The sequence below is a fragment of the Aphidius gifuensis genome, linkage group LG4 (assembly GCF_014905175.1).
Source record: "Aphidius gifuensis isolate YNYX2018 linkage group LG4, ASM1490517v1, whole genome shotgun sequence".
Lineage (NCBI taxonomy): Eukaryota > Metazoa > Arthropoda > Insecta > Hymenoptera > Braconidae > Aphidius > Aphidius gifuensis.
The window spans coordinates 21789578-21804302 of NC_057791.1; the positions used below are offsets into that span (position 1 = coordinate 21789578).

Sequence of the window (14725 nt, forward strand, 5' to 3'; positions counted from 1 at the left end):
TTACATAAAATAGAACTAAAAAAATTTTACAATAAAACAAAGTGTTGAATTATTTGTTTTAAATCTTATCAGCAAATGACACCGTTCAATAAATGTATTATTAAATAAATCAATAGGTGATTAATCTTCATTTTTTTTTTATCACAAATTGTCAATGAGAATGATGAATCTAGATTGATCAGTTGGTTTAAAAAAAGATCTCCAATTGTCTCGACAAATTTAGAATTAAAAAATAGAAAAAAATTAAAAGTTAAAATCAATATTAAATGAATGGAAAAAGAATTTTTCTTTTTTCTTTTGAAGATATAATCAAGGACACTTGTAACAATGAATTTATGTATGACAATAAATTGATACAGAGATAAATCAATATTTCCTTGTATTCAAAAAAAGACAGAGAGAGAGAAAAAAAAAAAGAAGGAGAATTTATGGGGTTTGTTATCAGAGAGAAGAGGAAAAAATCGTTTTGATGTACGCAGAAGTATATTAGTTTATGACAAAAGACATATCCAACATGTGATCAGTTGATCAATGACACCATAAAAGAACCCTCTTCAATTCACAATATATATATCATTCGTTTCTTGATTAAATAAATTATTCTCTTTTTATTTATTATTTATTTTCTTATTTTCAATTATTATATTTTTCATCAGCTTATCTCTAAACTACACCATTTACATGCAAAGTATTTTTGTAAATTATTTTGTAATTTTTTGTAAGATGGTATATCATTTTTATTATTAGTTAAATATTACTATCATTTATTTTTTGGTAAACGAGTTGGGTTTTTTTTTTTTTTAATTAAAATGACACTATTTCGAGTTAGAAGCTCAATAAAAATATTAAATTATACCTATAATATATACGTTTTAACATCAAGCTGACCAGGTCAAAAAATCATACAATGTATTGAAATTATTTTTTACAAGCTATCTAATTGACTTTTGAAAAGAAATGTATTTTTTTTATTTTATTTTATTTTATATACTCACTAATAAAATTTCTAGAATTTAATCCTATAATATCAGCAGTAAAAAAAAGTATTTTCTAAAGCTTCTATTTAAATTTATAAAATCGAGTTGCTTACAAATGTAAACTTAATCATCAAATTGAGTCTAGAATTCTCGAAAATGAAGAAAATTTCGTCTTGAATTTTCGCCAAGTATACAGCGATATACTGAGTATATAAACTACATAATATTTAGTATGAAAAAAAAATATTTCTCGAGTAATATAAAAAAAAAAAATAAAGGAATTTTAATGTCAGACAACTCGTGTACTAAGATGCATGTTGGAATACTCGAATTTTATTGTTTATATGAAATGTATCTTCAAGAAAAGTGTAACAAAAAAATGGAATCCCACATTTTTATTTTACCATTGAAAATGAAATTTATTTGTCTGAAAGAAGCAAACAAACAAGATCGTGAATACATGGTTCCCATTTTTTTTATTTCAAATTCAATCTAGCCCAACGAATTTTCAAACGTAAAATATAATTAAAAAAATAACACCACTTGAAAAATATAAGAAAGTTTCTATTTCACTTAAATATTTGAAATTTTTATTTAATATCAAAATAATAATCATAATAATATTATCAAAACTTTAATAATAATCTTGTCAGGTATTTCAAAAATTCAACATAAATGGATAAAATGAACAAGATGAGTAAAACAAAGAGAAAAAAAGATTATCTGCTTAAGAAAAGAAATAGAAAATAAGAAAATCCTGATTTTGAAATTAAATATTTCCATAAAAATCCTTGACCTTTTCAAAACTTTTATATAAATTTATTTAAAAATTAAATTTTTAATAAATTCAAATATTAATTTAAAATTTTACCAAAAATATAAAGCTCATATTTTTATATTTATTTTATAAAATAAACATTGAAATAAAATTAATTCAATTGACAAAATAAAAAATATCATTTTAACTTTTAAAAATTCATTTAAAATGTGTAGAAAAATTTTTAATTCAAGCTATAATTTTTTTAAATGTTAAATTAGCATTTCCATGTAAATATTAATTGAAAAAAAAATTTTGTCAATTGAAAAAAAAGTATATAAATATTGATATAAAAATATTGCAACTATAAAAATTTTAAAATTTGCAATAAATATTAAATTGAATCGTCAAAAAATAAAATAAAAAAAATATAAAAGTATTTTAAAATTCGAGTGATGTTTTGCGAAAAGTGCACTGTTATATTTATATTATCATTTTTTATTATTAAAATATATATTATACGATGATGTATATTCAAAAAGAGTCACGCTTTTCCTTACGACGCTAAATTTATTGTCTAACAAGTGCAGCTTCAGCAAAATATACACACAGAATAAGAGAAGCTACATTGAGAACAGGGGTGTCAAGGGGGCAAGAAAAATTGGAAAGGGTTAAGAAGGTTGCATATTGTACCAGAAACATACCTTCCACAAACTTGCACATATGTAAATATATAATACATAAAATTTCTTCCATGTCAAGTACTCAAAATAAAGTATCATTTTATTATTAAAATATTATTTTATTTTTTTCCCAAATATTATTTCCCATCTAAAATATCATTTCATTCTCAAAATATTATTTTATTTTTAAAACAATATTTTATATCAACCAAAAAAAAAACCTATGAGACATCAAAAATTTTTTTTTCTTTCCAATAAATGTAATTGATATGAAAAAAAAAAAAAAACTCAACTGAATGAATCAAATAAATATTTAACTAAAAATATTTGTCCTTCGATGAAAATATATTTTCTCGGAACAATAAGAGACTATATATACATCATACAATCTATAATATATTTTTTATTTTTTTGTCATTTTTTATTTTATCAATATTTTTGTTGAATTCTTGGCTCGTGTACTTTGTTATACAGCATCTTATAAAAATCCTTGTCGAAACATGGACATTTATATAAGCCAAACTATACAAGAGTACATCTAAATCTTTATCTCTTTTTTATTTTTTTTTTTTTCTATACTTGGATATAGCGACGACGACAAAAAAAGTCAATGAAAAATGACCAAAATTTTTTAGCACAATTGTTTCGATTTTTCACAGTGAGTAAATCATTCTATACTGGATTTAAAAAATCCAATAAAAATAAGTGTTTTATTTTTTAAAAATAGTTGAACAATTTTATTATATCTTTCAACAATATGCCACAATAATTATTTAACTTTAAATTTCTATTTTTAAATTTACTTTTTGTAAAATATTTTCACTCTATTTTTTCATTTGACTTTTTTTTTTTGTTTTTCATTAGCCTGTCTTTCATTTATTTTTATTATTATTCTTTGTGTGTGAGACAACCCTCCTCTCTTATGTAAACGACAAGTAGAAAAGATCTTTGCGCTTTGTACTTAGTTATATATAAGTGTGGGGTTGGTGTTTTGGACCAACAGTGTGGCTCATTTTTTTTTTTTCTTCTTCCCTCGAGAAAGAAAAATAAAAATACAGGGCTGTAGATTTTTTTTATCCCCCCGACAAAGTGATGACTAGTTTCTTTTTTTTTTCTTTTTTCAGCTACTGTATATATATAAAATATATTTATCTTTGTTTTGCTTTTTTTAACACTTGATAGTCTAATGCATCAAGACAGTTACGTATAGAGGTTGAAGAATAAAGTCCCAAGGGTTTTTGTGGCTATGTACAAATGCTTGTGGTCCTTATTTCATTTGTTTTTATTTTATATTTATATTTTTTGTTTAGTTATCACACTGCCACCACCAGCAGCTCTCAGCTGTCGGCTTTTTGATAATAAAAAAAAAAAAAAGAAAAAAAAGAAATGAAATAATGTAAAAGCCCAGACGAAGCTCGTTATTTCCGGTCGATCGTAGTTGACATTATTTGAAGCTTTACCCTACTCACAAACTTGTCACCTATATACAGATACCTCGGGGAGGAATAATGTCCTTGAATACCAATTGTAATGGTCCTGACAATTCACTCTAAATACTCGTCAATTCCAATCGAAAAAATTGTCTTTTTTTTTTTCTTTTCTTAATTTTATTCATTCATAAATTTTTATTTAATTTGCTTGATTACTTTATTCAGTATTTGAAAATATTTATAAAATTATTTTTTAATTATTTTATAAATAGCTAAAGATTTTTTAAAAATATTTTAACTTTAGGTTAATTTTTAAATGACTAAATTCATTCAAATAAAATTTTTTTTTTACATAAATTTAAAGCTAAAATACGTATAAATATTTAACAAATAAATAATTATTTAAAAAATTAATTTTTAATAATGTAATTAATTATTTTTTGCTAATTTAATTTTCAAATTAATGAACAACATTATTTTAATATTTTCAAAATTATGTTTATGAAAGTTTAATAAACATAATATTAATAATTAATGAAACATAATTTAAGTAAAATTAATAGTAATTCAAATAGTTTAAAGTCAAATGAATAAATAATATCTAAAGTTAAAATATCAATGCCATTAGTAACGTCATGGCTTGCTGAGTAGAAGCTTAAATAACTAGATATCTACCAATGGGGATTAGCAAACTGTACATATAAATACCCTCAAAATATATATATCAACATATATACTCACAAAATTAACTAACACAAAATAGCAATCAGTTGGATATAAAATACATACATTATATACACAAGTATGTACATTATATATACAAAAGTAAATGACATTAATTATGTTATAAATTTTATATAAATCCAATGTCTTTTCTCAGATTTAAATTTCTGTGGATAATTAAACAACTCATTTCCATTATGACATTTTGCAAAAGACACATTTTATGTGTATTTAACTAAAAAAAATATGTATTCTAGTTTAGTTAAGCAAAATTCACTGTCAAGTGACACTAAAACATTCTTACATATCATTTTCATGAAAAACAAGTTGTCACAAAATTTTGTATATACCTATATTAATTCAAAACATTCAAAAAGTTTTTACTTTTCATTATTATGAATCCTTTGTTAAATTGAATTTCATGTCATCAACAGAAGTTGAGAGAGAGATTTTGAAAATGTACATTGCATTTGATCGTAATCCATGAAAAAGAAGGGGGTTAAATGTTGATGGATATTAAAGTTTTATAATGTATTTACAAAATATTATTTGACAAATTAATATTTTATTAAATTATTACTTTAAAATGTTACATAAAGTGTGGGGGGTGCACATGAGGGTTTATCTGAATGCCATGTGTCAAAAACAGAAAGACAAATCGAGCGTGGATAATAATAATAATATTGTGACTGTCTTGTTACTTGGAAATCTTTTTGGCTCGTGAATACACTGACCTCAGACAACGAAAAAAAAATAAAACATTGATAATAGTTTGGGGAAACATAAAAAAGATAATATTAATAATAATAATAATAATGACAATTGAATAAACAGTCATAAAACTAAACAGGGCATTTAAAAAAATAAAAATAACAAAATAAAAAAAAAAAAGAAAACAAAAATAAGCAGCTTGCACAAATTGCACATTCAGTTTTTTAGTAAATTTTTTTAGATATATTAACTATTGTTTTATGATTTTTTATTACTCCAAAAAAAAAAGAAAAAAAAAACATATGGAATGATGTAATTTAAAGACGTATGTGTGAGTGTGTGTGTCCACCAATCACATCTTGCCACTTGACACAGCTACAATGACGATCGGCTTTTTTATTTTTTTTTTTATTTCTCCGCGAAAAAAAAAAATAATAACAAACACGTAACAAAAACACTGATATAAGATCCAATTGTTGATAATAATAAAAAAATTAATAATTCAAAAAAATGTGTGTTAATTAATTTAAAAAAATTATTTTATAAAAAATATAGAAAATAATATTACATACCTTGGATGTCCAACGAATACCGTCATTATTTTTCTGTGACAAACTCCAAAAAATAAATATTGAATTTACTCGAATTTATTCACTTTTAGGAAAACAAAAAAATTGCGATAGTCCCACTTCAACATTGTGACAATAATGGCCGTCAATAAAGGCCATTTTTTTTATTCGCAAAGAGAGAGAAAGACGCCATGTTGTAAAAAAATAAACCGCCGAAATTGGACATCACATCGATGTGAATAATTGCCAAAATAAAAACTCGATCGACACTTTTTTATTTGATTGATTTATTAAACATTATTTTACTCACACGATTATAAATAATATTAAATTAGTATTTATCAATATATTCCGTAAAAAGATTGGCAAGATTAATTTTCTATTGAAAAATCTAATGTTAATTTTTTTTCATTGAAAAATCGAATAAAAACACAATAAAATACACTTAATTGTCACATGAATGAAACACCAATGTGTTCTTCACTCTACAAACTATTAAATTGACATATTTTTATAATTAATTTACCCTAATTATTGACAATATAATTAATAAAAAAAAAATAAATCGGAGCGATCGTACCACCACGCGTGCCAGAGACAAACTGTTTTTTGTTTTTTTTTTTTTTTCGTTGAGGGGGTCAGTGGTCCGTGACGAAAGAGAGAAACAGAAATGAAAAAAAAACATCTTGAATTTCAAAATAAAAAAAAACAGATAAAAATAAATAAATTTATTTTGAATATAAATTAAGATATTTAATTAAAAAAGGATTAAAGGATTAATCAACAATTGGGTTTTATCAAAAAAAATAAAATGAAAAAAAAAAAAAAAATATTGTTAGCCACCATTTAATTGTATCAAGTGTTGTCAAGATGTGATTGGTGGACACACACACATGCGTCTTTAAATTACATCATTCCATATATACCTATATATAAATTTTTTTTTTTTTTTTTTGGAGTAATAAAAAATCATAAAACAATAGTAAATATATCGAAAAAAATTTACTAAATAACTAAATGGGTTTATTTTAAAATTAAAAATAAAATTAAGATTTAATTTAAAAATAAAATTATTAAAATATAATTAACATAGTGATTTAAAGTATATGGTAAAGGTTAAATAATTGAAAAAAAAAATACAAGAATTTCGACATTGTAACACGTGTTTCTGTCAAAACAAGCTGCTCTTTTTTTATTTTTTATTTTTTTTGTTATTTATATTTTTTTATATGCATTGTTTTATGACTGTTTATCAAATTGTCATTATTATTATTAATAATATTATTTATTCAATGAATTAATAATTAAAACACTCGCGTAAGTAAGACCCAAGTTGCTTGAATAATAAATTTTATAGTTTTAGTTTGCAGCACTAATAAATTCATTTATTTATATTTATATTCACGAAAAATATGTATGGATTTGTAATGGCAGTGTGCATTTAATTGTCCAATAATTTCCATCGAATAAATAAGCACCCAAAACAGTATAACAGTTAATATTCCAAGTAAATTAAGTACATGCACAAGTATACCAACAAACTGCATTACCATTTGGTTTTAATAGACATCCCAGTCAACGTGTCCTGCAACGTCTTTCCGGCACTTGATTCTGGCTTATTGCTCCTTGTTAGCCAACCACAATTTAATAGTCAGAAATGAAGTACTTTAGTGGGTGGGTAGGTGGGCTAAAAAAGAGAAGCAAATGATAATAATATTAGTGTACAAGAACCAAGGATTATGTTAATGTCAAATGCCATGATCTTGTTTCATTTTAAATTAACGAAAAAAAAAAAAAAATTAACATTTGCATATGTAGTTTTTATTTCTAAACTAGTTGTCAGTCTTTTTTTTTTAATTGATATTTTTTTTTTTTTATTTAGTATTGTAATTATGGGATAATTGAAAATATTTTATTTGTTTTTTTAATTGTTAATTTAATTTTAATTTATCAAGAGAGTTATTTTATTAAATTTTTTTTCTATTTTATTTGTTATTATTTTAATTACTTTTATATAAATAAAGTGCAGAATACAGAGTTGTTAAAATGTCATTAGGTTTGTTTTTAAAAAACATCCGTCTTATATAGCTTGACAAAATAAATAAAAAGTTGAACAAATCTTTAGTCAAGTTCACGTAGCACTAATTGTTGTTCACTATTGTTGTTTTAAGTTTCAAGTTAATCTTAATTACAAAATCTGGTAATGGTGATTTAAAAAAAAAACAAAGCCATTGTAAAAATGTTTTAATTTATAAAACTTTAATTTATTTTATGTTTGTAAGTTTTTTTTTTAATTTAAAAAACTAATTGTGACAATAAAAATATATATTTACATTTATTTTTATCGCATGGATATATTTTCTAAAAAATACAAATGAAATTTTGTGTTTAGCCGACATAGTTGTGAGTAAAAAAAAAATGCTAAAAATAAAAAGAATTAAAAAATGAGTAGCACGTTAAAATTCCTGTGAGTTTCAGGGGAAAAAAAAGAGCTTTTTTCTGTCAAAAGAACAAAAGATGATAAATGAAAAACCAACGGAAATGTAAAGTGCGTTTTATGATGATAATTTTTTATTATTATTAAAAAAAAAAAATTCTTTTTGGCTGAATGCTTCTACTAGATGAAAGTGAAATAGAATAAAAAATCATAAAAATAAAAAACGAGAAAGGTAATGAAAACGATTATAGACCAAACTTTTGTTCAGTTAATTTCTGGTTCTTTAAAATTTTTTTTTTCGACGATTTAATTATTTAACAAACTTGCAAAGTGACTGCCAAGAATTTTTAATTGAATAATACCCACATTGAAATTTTTACATCATAAATGAATGGAAAAAGAAAAAATATATTTTAAGCCACTCGAATATGAGCTTAAATTCATTGCCAAAATTTATATTTTTTTTCACTTCCTTCTAAATTTATAATAACCACTTTATTGTATCAAAAAAAAAAAAAATATATATTTAAATATTTTAATTTACACAAGACAAGAATTAATTTCCACTTTTTTAAATTATAAATCACATTTTTTTCTATCAAATAATCAAGCCATTAAAAATTCCCTCCAATAGAAAATAAAAAAAATTAAATTAACATCAAAACAAAATAATATTTCCGACAATAAAAAGTTGGGATAAAAAATAATAATAAAACTTTTCAAATATAATTTTCATATAAATATTATTAATCATATATAAAATGACTTTATGAAAAATATATATTTGACAACAACGAAAATACAAAAGAAATAATAAAATTTATGATTAAACTCTTGAAAAATTTATTTGCTGACAAGATTATCGTAAAAGAAGAAAAAAAAAAGGAAAAAAAAAAAAAAACTGTATACAATCTTCGGATATCTTCCAAAGTGGTATTGACTATGTCACCTATTGTCCTTGATATAAAACATACAATTTAATATTATCATTATATTATCCACGTGGCAAATCGATATGTCAAAAAATTTTATTTTATGTCTTAGTTTGTGTATGGTATTCAAGCCACATGATCCTTGACTAAAACTTATCTAAATTTTGAGCATTAGCCAAAACTCGCGTGAGAATATAAAATAATAATAAAAAAAATACACAACTTCTTTTTTTTTTTTTGTCAAATGAAATAAAATGTGAAAAGACCTCGAAGAATTTTTTAAGAAATAACATAAATCATTTGCCAAGAAGCCTTTTAAAATATTGCTTCACATTTGTGCATGTTCCATTCATGTCTGCAATATTTTATGTTGAAAATTCAAGTCTCGCCTAATGTTGCATTTCATTTTTTAATATTTAAAATAACAATATAAAAATAAAAAAAAAATATACAAGAGACATTGTGACGACAATGATAAATAAAATTAAAAAATCATTATAAATTTGTTCATAAAAGTTGACATTTTAAAATGGTATTTAAAAATTATATGTAAAAATAAATATTGGTAAATAATTAAATTGACGCATGACGAGTACATTGCATCATAAAACACATGTTTATTATAATATTTACAATAATAGCAACGTGACTATTGATTAATAATGTCAATATAAAATTAACTATTATATTTTTTTTTTTATAAAATCATTAATTAATTCATTATAATTGAAACAATATGAAAAATTTAGTTTAAATTATTATGAAGGTAAAAGACCTTTTTCTATCGAGTTTGATGAATTAATTATTTAAAATTTTATATCAAGGTTTCACTGGTTTTTTTATTTGTGATGGTCAAGGCAATGCTAACGATGAAAAATCAATGAGACAGTTGACAAAGATAGTCAAGTTATCAAGTGAGTTTTTATTTTTTAAGATAAAATTTAAAAAGAAACTTTTATTAAAGAACTCTACTTGAAAAATTAATTTTTAATTTTTTTTTTTTTTTTTTTTCAAAGCGGTAAGATCATTATTAAACAACTTGCAAAACTTTATCGTTCAAGTAGTTTTAAAGAAAATATATATAATTTTTTATTTATAAATTTTTATTAATCTATTTTTGCTATTGTTTAAGTATAAAATCAATAAATAGTTGAGAAAGAGTTTTAGTATGAATAAAAGTAGAAAAAAAAACAAAATGATAATAATGATAGTTTGTAAAAATATTGTTTATAAAATAATTTAGATAGCAGTGATTTTATACTATGTAAAACTTTTGTATTGATTGACAAATAAAAAATAGCATTAAAGTTATTCAATTTTTATAAAATCAAGACTGATATTTCAATGGATAATAGAAAAATAAAATAACAAGATTGACTATTAAATATTGGCCATAATCAAAAAACTTTCTTATTATTATAAAATATTACGAGTTAGTTTATACAATTTATATAGAGAAAAAAATTAAAAAGATATTGGAGAAAAGTTTATTTCTCAAGTGAGCAATGCTTGGTGAAAAACTTTTATTTTTAGAATTTTCTCTTTTTTTTTTTGTGGATTATACCATACGTGAAAATGTCGTGGTTGATCGGGTTTGATATTAAAGGGTTGATTTGTTAACTAAAGTTTTTAAAAACTTTATTTAAAAAAAAAAAAATATTGTAACCCAAATCTTTATAAAAGCTGAAAAAAAAATAAATGAATAAAAAAGTTTTTGTCAATTTTCTCTTCAATGAAACACTCGAATTCATTAGTTGAGGGGAGAAAAATTAAATTAGCAAAGAAAAATATATTCATCACAAGAAGATAAGCAAAACAATTTAAAAAATAATTTAAAAAACAAAAAAACTTCTGGAATTTGTAATCAAAATTCTAATATCATCGAGAACAATGAAATAAAAGAAAAATTTAAATTTCTTTTCAAGTAAAATTATTAAATATAATAATTAGAAAAATAAATTGAATATAATATTTTTTTTCAATAAATTTTGTTGAATATAAAAATAAAATTCAGTGGCTGACACTGGAATTGACTTGTACTACTTAAATATTCTTTTAATAATTTTTATTTACGAAATTTTATTTAATTTTTTGTCTATAAATTGGCCTACTTTAACTATATAAAAAAAAATAAAAAGTCTTATCAGAATATAAATAACAGTAAATAAATGATGGAAAGGTAATAAAAAAAAAAAATTCTATTGATATTGATGGGAATAAATCACCGAAATCATCTGACACTTTCTACATCAATAGGCACTTAAATTCCTGACTTGTGATTTATATCATGAATCACAAATAAATACCACAAATATGTATTATATTTTCTCCATTTACAGTGAAATAACAACTGTGTCTTATTGAGGGATGATAATAAAATGTAAAGTCATATAGAAATACAACTCAGGCACTGAATGATGAATAAGAAAAAAAAAAAAAAGAAAGTAAAAAAGTTGGCAAGAAACAAAAATATAAAAAATAAAACAAAGCCAAGAAAATCCTTGAGGGGGTTTCAGAATCTTCTGGTGCATGAGGGTGGAAAGACGAGAACTAGCATTTTTTATGGAAAAATTTTTACGACTTTTCTTGGCGTTAGTAAATTTCACACTCTCGTGGGGGAACGAACAATATCGTAATTTTGTTTTTTTATTTTTTTAGGATAAAGAAAATGTGAAGAAAAATAAGGGGTAAATAGAGTAAAGAAAAATTATTTTAAAAGTTTATTTTTTTTTCTTTTAAAACCAGGCAGTCTTCATATTTTTAAAAGTAAAAAAATGAATTTGAGATTTAATTTATATATTTAAAAATTCATTTTTATTTTTTTATACATATTAATTGTTTAAAATTTATTAACATACTTTTTTGTAACATTAAGAACATATTTTTTTATTTTAATTGAAAAATAATTAAAGCACAGTAATATATCCAAAAAAACAATGATAAAATGACAATTTAAAATGCCTAAAAAATTATAATAAATAAATAAATAAATAAATATTTAATTAAAAAATTTACTTTAATCATACATCTTGGATAAATTAAAAATTAATTAATTTAAAAATAAATGAGTCATTTGAATGACTCAATATTATTATTAATTTCATTAATATTTATATACCTTGAAAAATATTGTATAAAATATTTATTATATATTATTGATAAAATTGCAATTCATGATGATGATTTTATGTTGAATAATATGACAATTATTGTTTCAGTTGTTTATGATTGATAACTGTGCTGATGACTGGCGAATAGCAATGACTTGGCAACGAATATTTCAAATATCAATGGAATTATTGATATGTGCGATTCATCCAATACCTGGTGAATATTACTTTTTATGGACAACAAAATTAGCAAATAAAGGTGGTGGTATTGGTGCAATATGGGTACCATATGATGTGACACTATCGCTGCCAATGTTTCTCAGATTATATCTAATATGTCGTGTAATGTTATTACATTCAAAATTATTTACTGATGCATCATCCAGAAGTATTGGTGCCTTGAATCGCATCAATTTTAATACAAGATTTGTTCTTAAAACTCTTATGACCATTTGTCCTGGTACTGTTCTTCTTGTTCTCATGGTGTCATTGTGGATTATTGCCTCATGGACATTACGACAATGTGAAAGGTAAATTAATCATACCAATTATGTTTTTATTTAATTTCAATTAAATTTATTTATATTTTTTTTTCTTTTAAATTCTATATAAATTTATCATTTTAAATCTTGATTTATTATTTCTCCATTTAAACAAATACACTGTATTCCATTTAAAGAATAAAGATAAAAAAAAAATAAATAAAGAAAAATTCCAATGTTAAGCCAGCTTTTTACTTCACGTGAAAAATAACGGTCATGGCTTTATCACTTGACAATACGTTCGATCCCTCTTCATGAATTGCCGCCCTATAGTTTTTACCTTTATCAATCTCTTTTTTTTTTTTTTTTCATAAAACGAATGGATAGAAAAAAAATTTTTTAAATAAAAAAATACATACTTGAGACCTTTTTCAATACCTTCTAAATGAAAAAAAAAAAAAACGATGATTGCTTGGTGAAAATCAATTTCAAAATTTCGACAAGCCATTCTCAATTTAAAAATGAAATAAAATATATTTTTTTTTTTATTATTTCAATCAATATAAAGCTGTTAAATTAAATTCTAAAAATAATTTGATAAAATTGTGTGTAATGAAAATTTAAAAAAAAAAAAAAACTTTTCTTTTCAATTAAAATTAGGTGAGATTGATTTTAACTATTATTATACAGATTTCATGACGAGGAACATGCGAATTTGCTCAACGCAATGTGGCTCATAGCCATTACCTTTTTGAGTGTCGGTTTTGGTGACATTGTGCCTAACACGTACTGTGGACGTGGAATCGCTGTATCAACTGGAATAATGGTAAAAGAAAAAAAAAAAAAAAAAAAATATCCTCACACTCGTCACATTATGCTAATTATTTTCAACCACTCAAAATAATAATAAAATATTAAAAATAATAACATTATTACTCGGGTTTAATTTGGAACAAAAAAATATTATTTTAACTTTTTTAAATTTATTTTAGGGAGCTGGCTGTACGGCTCTACTCGTTGCGGTTGTTTCAAGAAAATTAGAACTGACAAGAGCTGAAAAACACGTTCACAATTTTATGATGGACACACAGTTGACAAAAAGAGTAATAACAATTTTGACAGATTAATTTAACATGCTAATATATTTTATATTTGACAAAAATATTTATTTTTAATTCAACTTTATCAAATGAATATTTAAAAAATTTAAAATATTTACATTGATTGATTAATTTTCATTTGAATTTTTTTAATTACAGTTAAAAAATGCTGCTGCAAATGTTTTGAGAGAAACTTGGCTTATATATAAACATACACGATTGGTCAAACGAGTTAATCCGGGTCGTGTACGAACACATCAACGAAAATTCCTTCTGGCTATTTATGCGTATGTTATTATCTGCTATTTAATTAATTAAATTATTTTTTTTTAAAACTCTAATAAAATGAAAAAACAACAGCAAAAAATATCACAAAGGAATTTTATTATTTTTAATTTTATCTACTCTATGTATATATTCTACTGAATAAATTAAAAAATAATAATGAATAATTTTTATACAGACTTAGAAAAGTTAAAATGGACCAACGCAAACTGATGGACAATGCCAACACGATAACAGACATGGCAAAGGTAAGAGAATACACTAATAGAAAATAAAAATAAAAAAAAAAAATAATATGGATCTTGTTTAATTATAAAAGATATAATCGGATAAAAGGTTTTAGCCAATTCTTTTTATTTTTATTTCCATGAATCCCTAGACACAAAACGAGTTACCTTTTTTCATAAATAAAAAACAAAACAATGATAATATAATTAAGTAATTTAGAATTTCAAAATAATAAAATAAGTATGAGCAAAAAAACAAGTAAATTTATAATAATTTTCCAAAGAAAAAAAAAGCCATTATT

At 22.7% G+C, this 14725-nt stretch overlaps 1 protein-coding gene across 2 annotated transcripts in view; it reads left to right on the plus strand.

The window, feature by feature from the left end:
* The window catches only part of LOC122855677 (small conductance calcium-activated potassium channel protein), a 67237-nt gene that overhangs the window by 51243 nt on the left and 1269 nt on the right, over positions 1 to 14725 (plus strand). For both annotated transcript variants that reach the window (XM_044157224.1, XM_044157225.1), the window contains 5 exons: positions 12438 to 12859; positions 13502 to 13637; positions 13804 to 13914; positions 14071 to 14198; positions 14375 to 14444. In XM_044157224.1, coding sequence (XP_044013159.1) covers positions 12438 to 12859; positions 13502 to 13637; positions 13804 to 13914; positions 14071 to 14198; positions 14375 to 14444 — 867 coding nt within the window. The remainder of the gene's footprint in view (positions 1 to 12437; positions 12860 to 13501; positions 13638 to 13803; positions 13915 to 14070; positions 14199 to 14374; positions 14445 to 14725) is intronic.